This window comes from Lingula anatina, chromosome 1 (assembly GCF_051362555.1).
Source record: "Lingula anatina isolate TDL-2025a chromosome 1, LinAna3.0, whole genome shotgun sequence".
Taxonomy (NCBI): domain Eukaryota; kingdom Metazoa; phylum Brachiopoda; class Lingulata; order Lingulida; family Lingulidae; genus Lingula; species Lingula anatina.
The window spans coordinates 69,647,185-69,666,342 of NC_141767.1; the positions used below are offsets into that span (position 1 = coordinate 69,647,185).

At 38.0% G+C, this 19,158-nt stretch overlaps 2 protein-coding genes across 2 annotated transcripts; both read right to left on the minus strand.

The window, feature by feature from the left end:
• Positions 1 to 131: 131 nt before the first annotated feature.
• Positions 132 to 7,647, minus strand: LOC106174830 (zinc metalloproteinase nas-13-like). Its single transcript, XM_013556522.2, has 12 exons — positions 7,470 to 7,647; positions 7,270 to 7,303; positions 6,933 to 6,971; positions 6,626 to 6,681; positions 6,172 to 6,247; positions 5,619 to 5,742; positions 4,655 to 4,830; positions 4,159 to 4,380; positions 3,602 to 3,730; positions 3,071 to 3,217; positions 877 to 1,133; positions 132 to 583 (listed from the first exon to the last, which is right to left on the minus strand). Exons 1-12 carry the CDS (start codon positions 7,623 to 7,625, stop codon positions 500 to 502), a joined length of 1,500 nt encoding a protein of 499 aa, XP_013411976.2. The 5' UTR covers positions 7,626 to 7,647; the 3' UTR covers positions 132 to 499.
• A 7,665-nt stretch (positions 7,648 to 15,312) lies between these two features.
• LOC106172981 (uncharacterized) lies at positions 15,313 to 16,527 on the minus strand. The gene is made up of 3 exons (XM_087002654.1): positions 16,138 to 16,527; positions 15,798 to 15,918; positions 15,313 to 15,527 (listed from the first exon to the last, which is right to left on the minus strand). Exons 1-3 carry the CDS (start codon positions 16,230 to 16,232, stop codon positions 15,354 to 15,356), a joined length of 390 nt encoding a protein of 129 aa, XP_086858780.1. The 5' UTR covers positions 16,233 to 16,527; the 3' UTR covers positions 15,313 to 15,353.
• Between the last annotated feature and the right edge of the window lie 2,631 nt (positions 16,528 to 19,158).

Below are 19,158 nucleotides of genomic sequence, written 5' to 3' on the forward strand. Positions count from 1 at the left end.
GGACACATTCTGAGTAAGGGTGTCCTCCCAAAAAAACATTGCCGGAGACTCACGATTCACTTCAAGAGTTACGTTGAAAGAAGAAACTCCACTTGGTTGTATACGGTGACCTGGCTACTCTGAGCGAGGTGTTGTTTTTAATATATATTCTTTATTAAACAAATCATATCAGTAATGGATAACAATTCATACATTTTCTCGGACTTAACATTGTATTTGCGTATCAATACCGGAAACATTTAAAATTACGATAGAATATAATCCAAATAATGACCGTTTTCTAGATTTTGTTGCGAAGTTCTCTCCGATACAAACTATAATTACTGTTTGTCATCTTATTCGATGGGATCGTGGAGCGTGGTATAATCAGATGATTTAAATCTATATAATGCCGAGTTCATTTTTGTCAACATATATTCTGAATCACAATATCATGGTAAAATTTCACACATCAGTGGCACACATTAATTATGTAATCTCCCACGTGCTGGCGTTCCTTTTAGCACGCCCCCTGGTACACCACCAAGTTGTCAATAGCCATGTCGCTGGTATGACTTCGCCCAACTTCACCCTCAATGTACAGCTGCAAGTAAAGAAAGCAAACAAGTGATATTCGACAAAATGGCAATGTAGGGCTTTTAGTAAATGTTTTGTCACAGGTTAAAAACAATTTCATAAGGCATTTTATCTATAATATATATTTTTTTCCGATCCAAACCCCTTCGGCTCCAAAATAAATGGCATCCGTATTTGAAAAAGGAAAGGGAAAGAAAAGAAGGTGTTCGTGATAGCAAAAATATTACAATAAATAAATAAATAAATAAATAAATAAATAAATCAGTTTTGGTTGAATTAGATGTCTAAGCAGACACTCACATTGTAAGTACCATAGCCGCTGACTCTTGCCGTGAGCCGCATACGGCGCCACATATTGCCCTGATCTCCCCATTTCTGCCAGACGGGGTACGTGTTGTAGTCATACCTCACCCCGATATTCATGGTGCCCATGTAGTCACCGTACATATGGTAGTAGAAGTCGACACAGTATTCTCCGTTAGTGGCCGTTATGTACGGAGAGATGATTCGGGCTTTCAGGTTGTAATATCCAGAGGCTTCCAAGTACATGTAGTATCCTACAACGAAAATCATTGTTAGTGCTTTAGATTCGGGCTATTGTAAGGCAGCAGTATGTGCAAGAAATGTAAATAAGCATGCCGCATTATTGAAACTGTCCAAGTGAAACGACCAAGTGAAGATTTAAAAAAATAAGTAACATATTCATAGACAAAACATAACAAACATAAACAACCATGACTTGCGGTCCATTACAAGAATACGCATTACCCCTATGGCTTTCTGGTGTGTGTGGGATCATACATAGAAACTGGATACTCACGCTGACAAAAAATACAATAAATAATCATTGTCCTTACAAATCAGACATCAAATAACTAAAACATGTGAAACATGATATATAAACTAAAACTACTATAGGGTAATGCAGCATTAGATTGTGGGACAACGCAAGCACCGGTGGCAGCAAAAGACGAAGTACTCGAAGCAAGGTTGGTAACAAACAATAAAAGACCATTTTGGTGCCCTAAGTCTTTCTGTTCAATACACTGTAATACAGGTTTCTCCTTTCGGTCGAGAGACTCAAGACCATTGTGACCCAATACTTCATGTTAGAAAGTTCAACGTGTGAGCATTTCAGTCGTACTTCTTTTAAAACCTATATGTTCATGAACATTGACATTGATATTGCAACTGATTTAACTTCTTGAGACCAACAACTAAAAGTTAAATTTCAGATACTCAGAGTATCTCTAATTTTACTAGTAGTGGCTGATGTCTTATTTTTCATACTTAATAAGAAACCCTGTGTAGAAATATTGTATGCGGATACTAACAATCGATAACTACAATGCATTGGATTTTCGCCAGAAAATACTCAGACTTGGTGCCATTCGCTCATCATCATTTAAGTGATTTCAATTAGTAAATTAATATGACAGCTGCGTGGTTTGTTCTCATCCTTAACTGACAAGTCTAGCACAAATGACATCTGCATCTGTAATGACCCCGAATTTAAACCATTTGTCATTGTAGACTAAGTAACGCGTAATGCATTGGACTGCATTATGGGTTTCATCTTCATCTTTATTTTTAAAATGCCAACCGAAACACCACTTTCTTCTGCCTGACAACTGATGTTTAGTCCATATTAATATTATATGATGTTACTTTCAACTGGTAAATTACGGAGATTGTTCAAAGATCAAACTTCCTCTTTGCTCACCGACCAAGTTGTTCATTGAATGACACTCTTTTCCTTAGAGGCCTCCCTTGTCAGAGAGTGACTTAAAGGTATCAAATATTCCTTGAATAAATGAAAGCAATTTTCTCCAAACTCACAAATTATAACTCGACCCGTGTGCTTTAAAACATTTCGATTTAAAAAAATTAAGTTCTGGTCTTATTTTGACCGCCACGTCTTCATTTCAGAAGGGAATGGGACATCACTATTTTACCGTTTTCAGAATCTAAATAGGGAAAAATAAGGTGCTCTTCTGGCTATGCAGACGTAAAAACATGACTTTAAGCCATAGCAGAGAATACAAGTAATTTTTTTTTAGAATTCCACATCTGAGTGCCTTACCCGCATATATACCATCAGTGTATACATACAGGTATACCTTACTCCACCTGCACATATACCTAAACCGCTATATACGTACCTTACCTGGTCTTACCTGCACATATACCTAAACCGCTATATACGTACCTTACCTGGTCTTACCTGCACATATACCTAAACCGCTATATACGTACCTTACCTGGTCTTACCTGCACATATACCTAAACCGCTTTACATGTACCTTACCTGGTCTTACCTGCACATATATCTATATCACTATACACGTACTGGTACACATGTGTACCTTAAATGCATATACCCTATATACCTAAACCGCTACATGCGCACCTTACCTGCACATATACCTAAACCGCTGTGTGCGTACCTTACCTGACCTTATCCTCACATATACCTAAATCGCGATACACGTACCTTGGCCAGAGGCACTTAAGTCTGAGGACGGTCCCGTGTTATAGCTGGGGGTAGAACCAGAACGCAGGTACCACTGGTGGGGCACCGACGTGTCCACTTCCCAACCGCACAGAGTCCCCTCGTCGAAAGTACAGTAGAACAGTATATCTAGAGAGATGGAGAAATCGCTCTTAATTTTAAAGAGTATTGTTTTATACTTTGTACGATTCCTTAACAGTGCAAAATGTGTGGACTTTCATCTGAGTATTATAGCAATTACGAAAATAACCCGGCTCAGTTTATACAATTACTTTAGAAATATTTCAGTTAGAATAGCATTTCAATTAAAATATGATAAAATTGCTGCTAATAGTTTATGTAAATCAGATGCATGGCGGAATTCAGAGAAGAATGAATTAAAGAAGGTATGACTGAATATAAAGTTTTGTGTAATTTATGTTTTTTTTTTAAATTCTGTACTGATAGGCCATGTATCATTGAAATGAAATAAGCTGACTGAAGTACAGAGCTATTCAGGCGACTGAGACGTACTGTTAGTGACAGGCGGAGGGTTGGTGATAACTGGGACGACTGGCATGGGGGTAGGCACCACATTGGGGGGTAAGGTGGGCGGCTGTGTGGGAGGCTGCGTCGGTCTTAAAGTCTGTCCCTGTTGACTGTCTGAAATTACACGGGAAAGCTTTATTGAAGGTTAAACGTGTGATATCCTTGAATTGAAAAAAATTATATATCTAACATAAGCAGTTATATAATATAATATAATATAATATAATATAATATAATATAATATAATATAATTTGCTTATATGTGATTGATCATTTATATTAAGCTTTTATTATTGGTTTAAAACATGTTGGGGAGTAGTGCAAGTGCCCAATAACACAACCTACAAAAAGTATTTCAAAACGAAAAATATTTCCTAAAATATTAGGCCCCTATGTGAAAGATTAGAAATATTAATCTCCAAGGGAAACAAACAAGTTCTATCAAATGAACAGGCTTTGCAATGTTAAGATTGGGTTATAACACAAATTATTATCATAAACCAACGGTATTCGTTTCCCGATGTATCTTAAAAGGCTCATACTCTGGCAGCCGTAGCGGGAGAGCACCTCCAAGACGTCGATCTCAGACAGCCTCACTCTCTGACCCATCACCGACAGCATGGACTGGTCCCGCGGGATAATGGTCGGCTTGCTGCGGTCCTGGGCGAACGAGTAGGCCGAGTAATGCATCACAGACCCATAGTCATAACGGGCGTAGTTCACCGTCTGGGAGGAGTCGTACTTCTGGAAGTTGCCGTCCTTGCCTGGGGTGAGGTTTGGAAATTAGAATACAGGTATAAATACTTCCATTTTCAACATGAACTTACTAGATGGTATTTTGTTTAAGCGAATGCAGGATGGGTTGTCCCGATGACATCCGTCCCCGGAAAACTAGTGTTCGACCATTGAAATAATTAAATTTAGCTCAAAAACATTAGCGATGCACTAATATGAAAGGATTGCAAATGCACTTCTATAACAAATGGCTGAAAATTAAAAATGAAAAAGAGACAGAATGAACCATCAAGTGTCCCTCACCGCTCTGAATGTTGCTGTAATCTATGGTGACGTACTGGTCACGGTCTGAGCGACTCTGCTCGTGGAAGAAGCCTAAGGCATGCAGGAGCTCGTGCATGATGGTCCCCTTCCTCTCACATCCACGCCCTATCGAGACCAACTGCTCCCCTCCGGCTCGACCCACTGTAGAGTAGCAACTGATAAAGGAAATAAGGCACTTCATGAGCGTAAAAACTTGGTGTAGCAGAAAACTTGGTGTAGCAGAAAAAAATCTAGGGAATTTAAATATTGTTTCCTTTATCGTCTATGAACATTACGTGTACATTCAAAACCGGTGGTAAATTTACGATGTATACATCTACACTTAACACCAGTTTTTGAGAGGATTGTTTATTTTCTTAACAGTTTTGAGTTGAGTATACCAGCACCTTGGTAATTGAGAGAAATCAATTAAATTTTCAGGAAAGTCATCATTATTATCACTATTGCTTTGCTGTTAATAAATAAATAAATAAAAAAACAAACACTTTCAGCATCAACTGCAAAATGGGTATTTCTATGACTTATTAAAATATTTATATCTATATCTAACCAAAACGTAGAAATCGGCCACTTCTGTTCACAATTTGAATTGGCGTTGAAGTCAAATTAAACTAGTCTTCAATGCTTCTCAAAAAAAAAAAAAAAAAAAAAAAAAAAAGAATAAATAAATAAATAAATAAAAATTAAGCCATGGCAACATGTATCAAAATGGCTGCTGAGTTATGCTTTACGTGATACTTCGAATTTTAATATTCATCACGTATCGACTATTTGAAGTTTATATTTTGAAAGCAAAATTGAGAGTTTTCAACTTCGCACTTACAGAATACACTGAGATGGGTGAGGACAGCAGTAACATTTAAGGGAGGACATATCATAGGCCCTATATTGTTCTTTATTTAGCTTCTTGATTCAAATAACAAAGTGATTATAACTATATTACCCAGATTTAGGTTGAATATGCACATAGTCGGTGTGGGTAGTCTTTGGCTCAAAGCGAATACAGCCGCCAGTCTTGGTGGTAATTTCCTGCATGGCTTGCTGTATAGTGGTGGCCACACTGGCCGCTGAAATAGCAACAACAACAACCTGCTGTGCATGTCGGGATACCCTCTGACCACAAGCTCCGCTAGTAGTCGGTTTAATTTTGTATAGTATTCTACAGGTCCCTGTTGTCAGAGGACACTGTCGGGCCATATTCGTTAATAACGGTATAATGCTTTATTCTAAAATTCCACTTGGAGCGTTACATGGAGCTCTATTCGAACAAAATGCTGAATCATGAAGGAAGACATTTCTACAGCAGTAAGAATATTGGCCTGTCTAAAATACCAAACAAATACCAAATTAATTTCTTACCAGATCTTACATGTAGCTATAACAAACATGAAATAACCTTGTTTCGTTATTGTTTTGTTTGTTTTTAGTTATTAAATGTGTGTGTCATAATGATCGAAAAAATAATCGAGGCACGTGTTGTCTTTGTAAGAACTTACGGTAACTCGTGCTAATGACATAGGCCACGACACCATTTGGCCATTTTGTTCTCTGGGAACTCATTGCATTTCGCAGCTAATAAAAAGAAAACAAGAAATTAATTTTGGTCATATATATATATATATATATATATATATATATATATATATATATATATATATAGTCATCTGTTTGGCCACGTGTGGTGTAATGGTTATGGTGAAATGATTTCTGTACGCAGTCTAATCATGCTTCAAAGAAGATTTATGACTAAAGATTATGAAAAAATGATTCAATAAGGCCGAAATACCACTGAGACCATGGAATAAGTAAAGGAACCGTTTTTGCTTCTCTGTTTGATCTGAACTTTAATCAGTATGCATAGTAATTTCTGAATATCATGAGAAAACAAGCTAAATTGACTACATTGACTAAAGCTCGGGCGTATAAGATGTACTAAATAATTTCCATTACCTTAAACATTTTCATGACTTCTTTCTCTTGCATGTCTATGTCTCCTTCGAATCGTCCTGAAATTTCATTTTAAAGGCATTCGTATTTCATATCGTTTACCAAAACCTCAAATCATTTTGAAATTTATTGGCAGACAACACTACATAGTACATGGGCCTTTTTTTAACAACGTCATACCTAAATGTTAAATGTATCATATTTATAGGACGTATACACACAGGTAAAACATGACTGTCTTCATGGGAAAACACAATGTGTAGACAAACATGTACTTTTATTAGAATAAATCCAAGCAGAGGTGACATACCTGACATTTCCTCCGGGTTGGCACCTGACATTGGGAGAGCTGAAATAACATAGGAAAACATGAAAAAAGTACTGAAATAATTGGTGGCTTAGCTATGTAGGATATAACTTAAACATATGGCGTTCAACATGTTCTATAGTACTCTTTCCTATGGTTGTTTTCTGGTATAATCTGTGACACCAGAACCAGAAACGCCCATTTAATTTTTAAAAAACTGCTTTGTATTTTGTTTCAAAACTATACATATGGCCAATAGCATCATTTATTCAACGTTGAAATGTCAATTTCTCAAATGACCTACATTTGTTTTGTTCTTATCATATGAGATCAGACATACCCCATTCTCCTTTGCCAAACTCACTGATGTCTACCTGAAAGGAAGCAACAGCAAAGTTACGGGTGACATTGAATATTTGAATTATTCGAAAAAGAAAAAAATATGCACCCATAACACCTCTTTTCGTATATAAACAAAGATGTCTGACTTGTAACGGCTAAGGCAAAACTATCGTTTTTAGAAATTCCTGTGTACCAAACCTGCACTGTTTCCTTCTCTACGACTTTTGTATCGGGTTTGATCGGGGGGTCGGTTGGTCTCCCAAAAGCCCCCGTTAATATGAACGCAAACGCACATATGGCGACAAACGCCATGGTTCTACTTAATGTCCGTATGATTTGCCCTTTTGCCAACATCGGTTATCTCTCATACCTTAATCAGAGGCGGGAACACCCCCTTGGCACTCAAGGAAGCGTGTCACAGACCGCTTACTACAAACGCCATCTACCATATGTATTCAACCGAAAACTAAAAAAAATGAGACTAAAAACCCGGTTCCCTTAAATTTTCAATGAAAAATTTTTAATGACGCTGTAAATGTCGGGTTAATAATACATAAGAATCTTACATAAAGCGCACCTGTTGGTGCTTAGTATAACACAACTAAAGAACCTTTACGTATATGTACTAGTAACTGTGTACATTGGCGAAATGCAACGTATGTGGCCTAGTTCACACAGATATCAGCGCTCTTCCTATGTGTCTAAGGCAATGAAACGTGTCCGGTAAGTGCATTTGCCATTATGGTGTGAGGAAACACATGAAAGTTTAAATCAGCAAGTATCCTCCAAAGTTAAGAAACATCATGTCAATTTAAAAGGAAACTGTAGTTCCCACTTCGGGATACATGCAGGGCGCATTTCAACGTATTTTCCTTATTTGGGATTAAACACTTTGTGTATCAAACGTTCTAGTTGAGTTGGTAAAATCATCGTTTCAAACATGAACGACGTCACATGAGTTGCCGTGGATCACGCGGTCAATAGACGTGTCTTCCACTGCATGCTCAGATAACGTATGTTCGGGTGGCGTGTATTTGTCAGGGGAAGATACCGGAGAACTAATAGGTTACCGCAAACAAAAGATAATCTTACACGATGCTTGTATAGTGTATGTTATATTTCATACATAGTTCTCATGAAATACGTACCAGGCATCTCTAAATTGCACGCACGATGACACATGCTTACACAATGACAAAGCTTCAAACTTTGAAATTATCTACTGCGAATGGTGATTGTAAATATAATATTTGTCAGATGCAATTAATAGTTCAGTAAACAAACCAATGCCGTTGATTCTAAGTAGATTAGATAACGTGATTGCTTTAGTTGCGTTGGATGGGAAGCAGTGACACCACAGACACAATGGGACCATTCCCAAAGATATTTGGATCGATCTCCCTGTGGAGTCTCACTAAATTGCTGTCAACTTGACCGGCTTAAATGTCTGTCACGCCCATTAAAGCTGCTAGTGGTTAATTATCTTTACCCCCTAGCTGATTCGGTAGGCGTGACAGACATTTAAGCCGGTCAAGTTGACAGCAATTTAGTGAGACTCCCAAGGGAGTTAAGCATGGGAACCCAGTCAATGACGTTAAGCAGGATGGTAGCTTTCCTAAAATGACAAACCTCTTTAGATGGAAACCAACCGAGAAGGCCTTTTATTTGGCACTGAGTGACGCCATATGAAAGTAGAGAACACATGATCCGCGTGAGGCGGGTTAACTTTTTTTACAACAAGGGTAAAACTCATGCACTGCAACGCATTTTGCAACCAAAGAAAATCGTGAAAACGCATTTTGCAACTGCAACGCATTTTGCAACCAGGATTTTTTCTAAGTCCCTGAAACAGTTTGAAGTACGAAACAGGTAGAATTTGAGTGGGGACGGGTTTGCTTCGACTAGGTACGCTGAGACTGGTCAGGTTGCCTCTGGGTACGGGGAAATATATAATCTATTTCTCATTGTAATTTCCTGAACCATTAGAGTTAGGAAGTTGAAACGTCAGGGAATAATAAAGATATCGTTAGGCATGCACATGGGCACTTATAATTTATATGTAAATTGGGGGTGTGGCCGTCCCTAGGGGTGGTTGATTGTAATTTTTACATTGTTTTTTTCTGATTTCTTCCCTTATATCTTTAGGATTAGGAAATAAAAGCGTTGGGGATTAATACACTATCGTAAGAAATGTGCGTGGGCACTTCAGATTTTTTGTGACTTGGCGTGTGGTTGTCCCTGGGGGTGGTTGAGATCGTTAGAGATGTGCTTGGGCACATCGGAATTTTTGTGACTTGGGGAGACCATATAAGTCACTTTTTATGAATGTGCATGGGTCTTTGAGGAATGTAGAGTTTGGAACACGAGTCTTTGGTGCATGGGTACAGGGGAATTTTAGTGTGACTTCGGGTGTGACTGTCCCTGAGGGGATGGGGTGATTAGTGGCATGTCAAACAATGCACTAATTCCACTGATTGCACTTAAGTGAGATCCCCTGCAGAGTTGGACCGACCCAGTTAGTAGGATGTGTGAATCTAAAAACGGCCTTCGAGTTAAGAAGGAAGGAGGATGCAAAGAACGCAGCAGACAGCACTTAATAACAGACCTTCAGCCTTCGGCTCCTATCTTATATGGTCTAAAGGTAGATAGCAGAAATTACAACGTCTACTTATATTCAACCACCCCCAGGACCACACCCCATTAAAAGAAAAAAAGAAATGCCCTTTAACATGCCAAACTTTAATAATAAAATATTAGTATCATGGATATTCAGAAAATGTGACTAGCAAAGGTCTTCAGGCCCATGGAACTTCAAAGTCACACCTTGAAAATGCCAAAATGTAAACAAGACAGCACTGTTCTGAAATGTTTTTTTTTTCCATTTTTAAAATTTTTTATCATAAAACAAAATTAATAGTTTACTGCCATTTTTATATGATCAACTAAGAAAATTGATGAGATGGGAAAAAATCAATACAACAGTGTTAAATGTCCAATTTCCTCCATTCTGAGATTCTGAACATAGTGAATGATTGAATCTGACAAACTGCAATGACATGAGTTTATTTCCATTTTTGAAACTTTATTACACAATACACGATAACAAGCTTACCATCATTTTTACATAATCAACTAACAATGTTGTAAAGATGCAGGAATTGTCAAACAAACACTTTTACGTATCTTAGTTAAATAATGAGGCTGTTAACATGCCTAATAATTGAATCTGAGGAAATGTGGAAAAAAAACAGCATAACTTCTAAAATAATGGCCCGATTATGCTGATTTTCGAACTCAACCTGCGTTTTAGTATATAGTTGCAAAAATGCGCATTTCTATAATTCGAATTTTTCGTGAGGAATTCGATTCGGTATTGCGTTCACACACGCAAAGCGAAACCGAATCACACGTTGAAAATTTCAGGTTTAAGGCCGGTAATAGGGTTAACTACGCTTAAAATCATGTTTTTGAGTTTTTTTGTGTTTATATTAATCAAAAAAGTATCTAACGTTGGATGTAATAATTTTTATGAATTTGTATCGCAAAAAGTGTCTTTTGATGAGTTTTTCAACCGGCACGCGCCCCAGTCAGGCTGACAACTAAGCCATGCCTCTCTTACTTAGGGCCGTTGCCATGAGGGGGGCGGAGCATAGTTAATGAGTTATAAGCCGATTACGTGTGCGGTAATAGGATTCTTTATTGATACACCTTCACAAATAAGGTACAATCAAAGACAAGACATCTAACTATGACAGTACAAACAAGTAAATGAATAAATATACATGACTTCAATGTTTACATGTAGGACAATACCAATAAGTTAGTTTAAAAAAAGATATATATATATAGGCCTATATATATGAAATGTATAATGATAATCTATAGGCGATGAATTAAATACACTGGGAAGAGTACAATGTATTAAGAGAGGACCTGTTCTCTTTGTTGAAAGCATCTATTTACAAAACACATGACCATTCTAAGAATATCTATGGCTGTATTCCCAGAGCTTTTAGATCGATCTATCCCCGCGGGGAGTCTCACTAGATTACTGTCAGATAATCCGGCTTAAATGTCCGTCCCGCCTACTACAAGCTGTAAGGGGGTAATTAACTTTCGTGTCCGCTCAGCTGACAGCTATTTAGCGTGAACCCCCAGGGAGTTAGGTCGATCTAAAGTAGATCGATCTAATCTCTGGAAATGGGGTCCATGTCCTGAGCACCCATAAGAAAATTAAACAGTTCATTATTGCCGAGGTCGCCTAATAGGTCATAAGTCTTACATCAGCTTAGCAGCGAAGAAGTCTAGTACGCTATGGGGAAGAGAAAAGTTCGTGTTAAAAGTCCATTTCCAGAGGAAAGAAAGAAAATTTTGAAAGAGAGTAGGGCTATGCGCGGCGGTTGGGGAAAACCGGTATTTGTTCATTCGGATGACTGATTTCTGTATACCTAATAAATGGGTGAAAGAGTCAATCGAATCGTCTAAATTAATTGACAAATGTATTTGTAAGAAAAATCGATAAATAAAAAAAAACCGCTAAAAAGGATACTTGTAGCCTAGCTCTTAACTTTGGCGATATATATCGGCGAGCGATCTGCGACACGTTAAGAAACCGGAAATGATTGTTGGTCGCCGTTTGCAAAAGGTAAATCTAATGTTGACAAAATAAAATTTTATTCTCCAAGATATAATATCATGGAGCTTGAGAGACGCGCGAAAATTGTGATGTGAATGGCCAAACGAGAGATATCCAAGCAAGGGTTGACAGCATGATTAAAACAATAACAATAAAAATAAAAACGCATGTTAGCGGCTTTGCATTTTGCGATGTTTGGAGAAAGACAATTTCAAAATCACTGATCAAGCGGGAAGAAAGAGTTGAAAATGTAGCCTATCCAAAAATGAAAATCACAAAAAGACCCCGAGAATAGTCAATAGCAGGTAAAAAGCAAATAGGGTCTAAGTGTCATGTGTGTAAAAATAAAATATTTCTAATTTGCAAGTCTGTTTGTAACTTGCATGATCGCCTATCTTTCATATCCAAAGCAACATAATGCCTTTAGGGGCCTATACATTTACATTTGTCTCCAAAAGAATACATAAGGCCCAACAGTAACGTGCAAGTTTATTTAAAACTAATAATAGATAACTAATAATAATAGAATATTTATGCTCCAGTTTTTTTTTTTTGTTTTTTTTTTAAATATTTTTTTTATGTAGGCCTATCACATTGATCTTCTCAAAAAAATTAATAATTTGCCCTCCCCCCACCCCCGAGTTCACAGTTACCGGGATAATCAGTTTAAACTACTACTGTCACCCATGCATCTGTCTTTTGATTCATCAAATTGGCAGCATAAATAAATTTATTTTGAGAGCTGAACGCTAGTAGGCTACTTCAAAGTTTGTCAGTGTTTTGTCGGAGAAAGACAGCAAGGAGAGCTATAGTAGACCTTTTTTTAAAAAATCAACCATTTGAACTTCATTATACAGCAAGTTTATTGGGAAGTGCAACAACAATAAAGGTATGTGTACAGTAAATCAGTCTTTTGATTTTTGTAATGCATATGGGAGTATAATTGGGGTTTCTGAGCAAAATGTTAGGCCTATCTATAGGCCTATTTCAGTGCAAAAGAGCTCCATGTTACATCTTTACACCTGGTTAAAATCACACACTATAAGCACCTAGCCATTGTTGCAGGAGTAGATTTTTTTTTTTTTTTAAACAACGTTTATTCAAAAGAATGAAGTGGAGGCAAGGCGCTGGAAGCATTATATGCTCTCCACAAAATTAAATAAGTAAATAAATAAAACAAATGAATAGGTAAGGAGTAGATAATGTTAAAAAAAACTGGTAGCCAAAGACTAAAGCATCAAGAATCCCATGTAATGATAATGTCTACTCATAAGCAGGGTAAAATTGTTCTTTCTTTCTTTTTTTTTCACTTCTGTGACGATGTAGTGTGTTAGTTGAGATTGTTTTGCATTGCTACCGGTGGATGTCTCTATGGGTAAAGTACAGTCCGGTGTGCACGTTTGAATCTCTCCCGTGATTGGTAACTTAAAGGTGGGGCTGTTCACTGTATAATTGGTTCTGATTGGTAAACGTGTACTATCTGAACATGTATATAAGGTGTGACTTGAAATAAATCGGTCTCTTTTTTTGGGTCTTTTGGCTTTGATGCTGTTGTGTTCCTTGTGCTGTTTGTTGGCTCTTAACTTTGAGATACCAGTAAGTACATTGTTATTTGTACCTTCATAAGGCACTCGGCCTCGAAGGCGTAACACTTCTGATGTTATCTAGCTCAGGAAAATCCTAGCACCTCCAGGGAACTTGTTTTATGTAAATACTTTAGTTGTAGCTTGAACTTGGCATTCCAATCTTGGTCTGGGTGACAGTCAAGTTTCATTGTGCTTCCTGTTATCAGAGTCCTGTCCAAAACTGCTAAATGTTCCCTATGGCAGAACTGATCTTATCATTTTACTCAAGGTTGGACAAAGCACCACCACAATGATTAATCAACAATGTCACCACTGGTTTGACAGTCTACTTGAGCTCTTGGCTAGTTGGAATTTGATTGTTTCAATGAAGAGATAATTGGCATCTTTGAACTAGGTGCTCAGTATCATGACGTTGATAAAACCCCCTTTACACTGGACGGCGTCCTTTCTGCGTCCTTTGTGCGACCATGAAACTGGCCAGGACGCCGTCGGACGCTCAAAGAACGCACAGTGATCGCCAAGGTCGCACAAAGAACGTTCAAGCATCGCCGAGGACGCCATGGACGCCGCGAAGTTTTGAGCATGTTCAAAACAATCGCAGAGAGAACGCGATGTAGGATGGTCGCTCAATGGACGCAGAAAGGACGCACAGGCATCGCCGTAGTCGCAGAGAGAACGCACAAGCATCGCCGCGGTCGCAGAGAGGACCCACAAGCATCGCCGCGGTCGTAGAAAGGAGGCACAAGCATCGTTTGGTTGCAGAATGAAAACTCAAAGATCGTCCAGTGTTCGACACGTAGAACGTTATTTTTTTTCACTCTCAAACGGGGCCGTGCTGAGGTATTTTTCACCAGACAGGAATTCTAAGGGTAACAGTGGTCTCATATCAGCCTCCGATTGTTTTTTCCCCTAAAATTCATGAAACGATCCATTTTTTGAGGTTATTATTAAACGAATATTTTGCCTTTTTTACAAGATTAATTGTCAGACCTTTTTGCAGAATGCTTCATTTGAAAACGGATTCAAACATTTTATGTTGTGTCAGTCATACTTTCTCGTTTTCGGTCCCTGTCCATCTTTCTTATAAGGATAACAATGAGCATCTGGCTGATTATCAGTCCATGCAGACCTTGCATCACTATAGTTTAAAGCGTTTATTCCCATTTATTTGTTTTGTGTGCTGGAAATGTTCTTTATTGGATGACCCGATTAAAAGATGAGTTAGAATATAGAGAAGGACGCCCAAATAACGCTCATCGGTCAAGCAGGATGCAGAATGATCGTAGAATAGACGCCACTGATCGCCGATGAAGGTACAGAGAACACAGCAAGAATGTTCAATGGTCGCTCAGAAATCGCAATGGACGCATTGGGTTGCACAGGGGACGTACAGTGGAGGCAGGCAGGTTGCTCGCAGTTTTACAGGTAAAATCAAGATTCGGTCGTTCAAAGGACGCACTAGGGACGCAGACGACTTTACACTGAGACACGATTTAATTGCTTTGGCGACCGTTGAGCGTCCTGACCACATTTTTGAACGCAGAAGGGACGCAGAAAGGACGCCGTCCAGTGTAAAGGGGCCCTAAGACAGCTTGGCAGAATTCCTCCATGGAAACAGCATACCCAGTCTAAAAGAGGTGAAAAAAGACCATAGCTGTAGTACAAATTACATAATCAGCCTAGTAGGCATACAGAAAGACAAAAAAAGTTTTTTGACAGAGTTATAGTTTGTATATGTAGCTCCCACATATTTTTCGCTTCAGTATACTTCATCAGTATACTTCATCAGTATACTTCGGAGTAAATAAAGGACCATCCCAGTAAAGCACATTAGATGGAAAAATACAACGCCAACGTATTTTACTTTAAACCCTGTTTGTAATTGGATAAAGGTTTGTACACTTGCAATAAGATATGGTTTATCATTACCTGTCTAATTTCAGCTTTCACCTGGTTAGGTATGATTGCCCTGATGAAAGAAAGCACCTCTGCTGGAAAGCTGTAATGACATCCGTCAGGTCCAGTTTCTTGCTTCTGTATAAAAAAAGAAAACATAAGTACAAAACATGAATGTAATAACCAAGTGATAAAAACTGAATAAAGTAAATTTCTAGTAATAATCTTATTTGACCTTCTAAAAATCGGACTCCGTAAATAAATAGCCCTACACTTTTACAAAATACTTTAACTATCACATTTTACACGTTTGTAATAAAAAGTGAAAACCAACATTTTTGTCTTAATGTTTTGCAAAGGAACTCCTACTGAAGATTGGTATATTGAAAAATCATGTTTTTATTTAACCTTCAATGCCCTTGCCCAAGAGCTGTAGTGTATAAAACGAATTTTGATATGTGTTTTTCCTTTCATTTTTGCGGCTGTTACTGTAACATCTAAACCTTTTGTGAACTCTTTCCCATCAAACCTAAAAAATAAAAGGAAGGTTTGTATAAATAGGACTGTACAACACACTTGGTACCTGAACACATCAGACTTATAAAATAATAACTTCATGTTGGCCTAAAGCACGATGAGTAATCTGGTATTAGACACAGTAAAATGCCGACGCAACTTTTACATGCTTCAAAAGAAATGAATAGATACTTTTTTTTACAATCAACACGTTCGTGGTTTCAAAACTCACCCAAACTCTGTCATTTTATTCAAAAGCCTTCTCTCATCCACTTTTACCGCTGATTCTTGTGCCGCTGAGCGTCTCCCCTTTATCTTAGCTGGCATTTCGAGAGATACCGCTCAGAAGTAATCACTGGATTTTTCCGTTGATCTGACGATTACCAAGTGCCGTGCAAAATAATCCTGCAGCGTTACCTGTCAAAAACTCGTATTAATACAAGTGAGGACCACTCGCTCTCGACAGACAGTTTCATCCGATCACTTTGCCGATAACAGAGAAGGAATCTCCCAGGTAAAATTACTCGATTGCCGAGGAAGACCCATTGAAACTTTCAACTGCAACTTCACCCCTCTTAATTGCGGTTAAAAGTAATCGCCTTTGTTAGCGCTTCCTTCTACATATCCTTGACACCCTACTGGGCATCACTAGGCTGGGGCCCTCTTCAGTGCTGTCAATCAAAATTTAATTAAATTTAATAATTTATTGAGCACTGAAATGTTTTTACATTTAGAGGCTCTCTAGCTACTATACATTATACATATAGAAAGATAGTAAGGATAGTAAGTAAATGAAAAAAAAATTACTTATATAATGTTACACAATATACATTCTCTTAATATGCAGGTGAGATGCATGAAATCATTTGTGCACTTCTAGTTAATTACGTTTTTTCATAATTTTACTTACAAAATTCCCTACTGCAATTGCACTCTGTTCAGTGGGTGGGTTTAGAATGATGTCAAGCTGTTTGACCTCGTCTGTTAGACCTTGCAAGTTTACCTCTGGTATGCATTCAAACAGCAATTTCCTTTCAATTTTGTGATGGGCGCATTTTAGGAAAAAATGTATTTCATCTTCTACCTCATTACAATGGGGGCATTTTCGGTCTGAAAGTTGTGTTTTTGGGTTTGTATGCCGCCCTTTTTCAATTTCTAGGTCATGGTCACTAATTCGCATTTTTGCCAAAAGTTTTTTGTGGGTGCGTGAAATATTCATTTTTAAGTATGGTTCGGGTTTATATTGATGTTTAATTTTCCTGTATGTCCTCAGCTTATTATTTTCCTCTCTGTGTAACTCTTCCCAAAAATCTGATTTTATTTTGAGGGTTATGTCACTTTCTAGATTTTGGTTATTGTGAGTTTTATTGACAGTTAGGGTTGAATTTGAGTGATTTAATCCCCAAAATGTAGCCAAGTTTGACATTGCCCAAAACCAGTTTTTTTCCCTTTTTGCTTGTTCTCTATTGTATGCTTGCTTGACAATTCTTTGCTCTGGAAGGTTATTTGACTGTATCTTGACTGTATCTTGATACTAATTTGACAATGTCCAAGTATAATGGGAGGCGCCCAAGTTCTGCAGGCATTATTGCTAGCTGACCTTCTAAATGTATTTGTTCAAAGGGCATTTTGTTTATTTTATTTAATGATAATTTAATGATAAGCGGCACGCTTACAAGTCTAAACCGAGATCGGAAAATGTGACAAAAGCACGATTTTCTGTCCTTTCAAAGCACCCAAACAAAATATTTTTAGATGACAATGAGCAATGGTTCCATCTGATCGTATAACCGATAACGGGTAAATTTGCCAGCTAAGCATTTGACTAATAAGCTCTGTTAACCAACCTGTGAACGTTTTTGGCTGTTTTAACAGCTTTCTATATTGACGAGATAAGTGAATCGCTGTCAAGTATATCTCACTATCTGAGCAACCGATCGTTACAAAAGTTTCACTAATTGTTGTTGGGAATGTGGACTACAGCCTGATATCAGGGGTTTTAGAGGAAATTGTTTGTTTGAAAGTTATCGTCTTTTGAAGTGAATTACCCATTGAAATAAACGTAAGAGATGATAAAATCAAAAGTAAATAGTTTAAGACAATTCCCTGGTACCCGATTGAAGTGCTTGCATCCAGCTTTATGAGGCCGTTTGAAGCTGTCTTGGTTATAGAGAAAATCCCAACTCCGAAAACGGCATTTTTGCACCAAATTGGCGCTATAGCTTCATCCGTTGGATACTGCACTTAGACCCCATTTCCAGAGATTAGATCGGTCTACTTTAGATCGACCTAACTCCCTGGGGGTTCACGCTAAATAGCTGTCAGCCGAGCGGACACGAAAGTTAATTACCCCTTACAGCTTGTAGTAGGCGGGACGGACATTTAAGCCGGATTATATGACAGTAATCTAGTGAGACTCCCCTCGGGGATAGATCGATCTAAAAGCTCTGGGAATACAGCCTTAATCTCTGTCTTTAATTGGCTTTTGGGAAGTATGTTTTAATTTTTTTATACTCGTTTTACTTTTACCGGCCTGAACTTCCTGTTTTGAACACTCGCGCATGCGCCGCACAGGAAGTCTTAAAATACCAACAAAAATTTGTGACGACAAATGCAACTCAAAAGACATTCCAGCATTCTTGAGAAGTATAAGATGGCAAAATAAGTTTATGTTTCCTCATGTTGTAGTGAGTGGTGACCTCCAAATACGTTTGGTGTAATCGCTAAAGTAATAAACAGGCGTTCATAGATAACCGCACTTATCTGCACACATGCGCAGTAAGATCTGTACAGGTGTCGATTCCAATAAGTTATTCGAATCGCGCTTAGAAATCCACCTCGCTTGGAGGATTTTGAAAATTCGCATTACAGAAATCATCTTGCGTTCACACTACTGCATTTATTCGAATTGTGACCCAATTCGCAACTTATCCGGATAACTGAGCGTAGTGTGAATGGGGTATCAAGATCTTGACCGCTCCTGTAACTCAACGGTTAGCTTAGGCCCTACATAAATTCCTACATGAACATAGCAACACATATCTATGTAACATATCTATATCTATGAGGCCTACATGACTATACTGGTGTAACATGAGCACTTTTGTCATATGACAACTACAGAATTAGTCAGACAGTGGCGATTTTCCTGTTAACGTGCAACTTCTTCTAAGAAGAGCAATGAGATAATTACGTCACTAAAATTCCCTAACTTAAGTTAGGGCCTACGCGTCATAACGGAAACACACACAGA

Excerpts from the sequence above, each read along its gene's own strand:
- LOC106174830 (XM_013556522.2), bottom strand. The coding sequence starts at position 7,625 with ATGTTGGCAAAAGGGCAAATCATACGGACATTAAGTAGAACCATGGCG. Across the intron at positions 7,304-7,469 it reads TAGAGAAGGAAACAGTGCAG|GTAGACATCAGTGAGTTTGG; the intron begins GTTTGGTACACA and ends GCTTCCTTTCAG. Across the intron at positions 584-876 it reads GCGGCTATGGTACTTACAAT|CTGTACATTGAGGGTGAAGT; the intron begins GTGAGTGTCTGC and ends CTTTACTTGCAG.
- LOC106172981 (XM_087002654.1), bottom strand. The coding sequence starts at position 16,232 with ATGCCAGCTAAGATAAAGGGGAGACGCTCAGCGGCACAAGAATCAGCG. Across the intron at positions 15,919-16,137 it reads AATAAAATGACAGAGTTTGG|GTTTGATGGGAAAGAGTTCA; the intron begins GTGAGTTTTGAA and ends TTTATTTTTTAG. Across the intron at positions 15,528-15,797 it reads CTTGGGCAAGGGCATTGAAG|AAGCAAGAAACTGGACCTGA; the intron begins GTTAAATAAAAA and ends TTTTTTATACAG.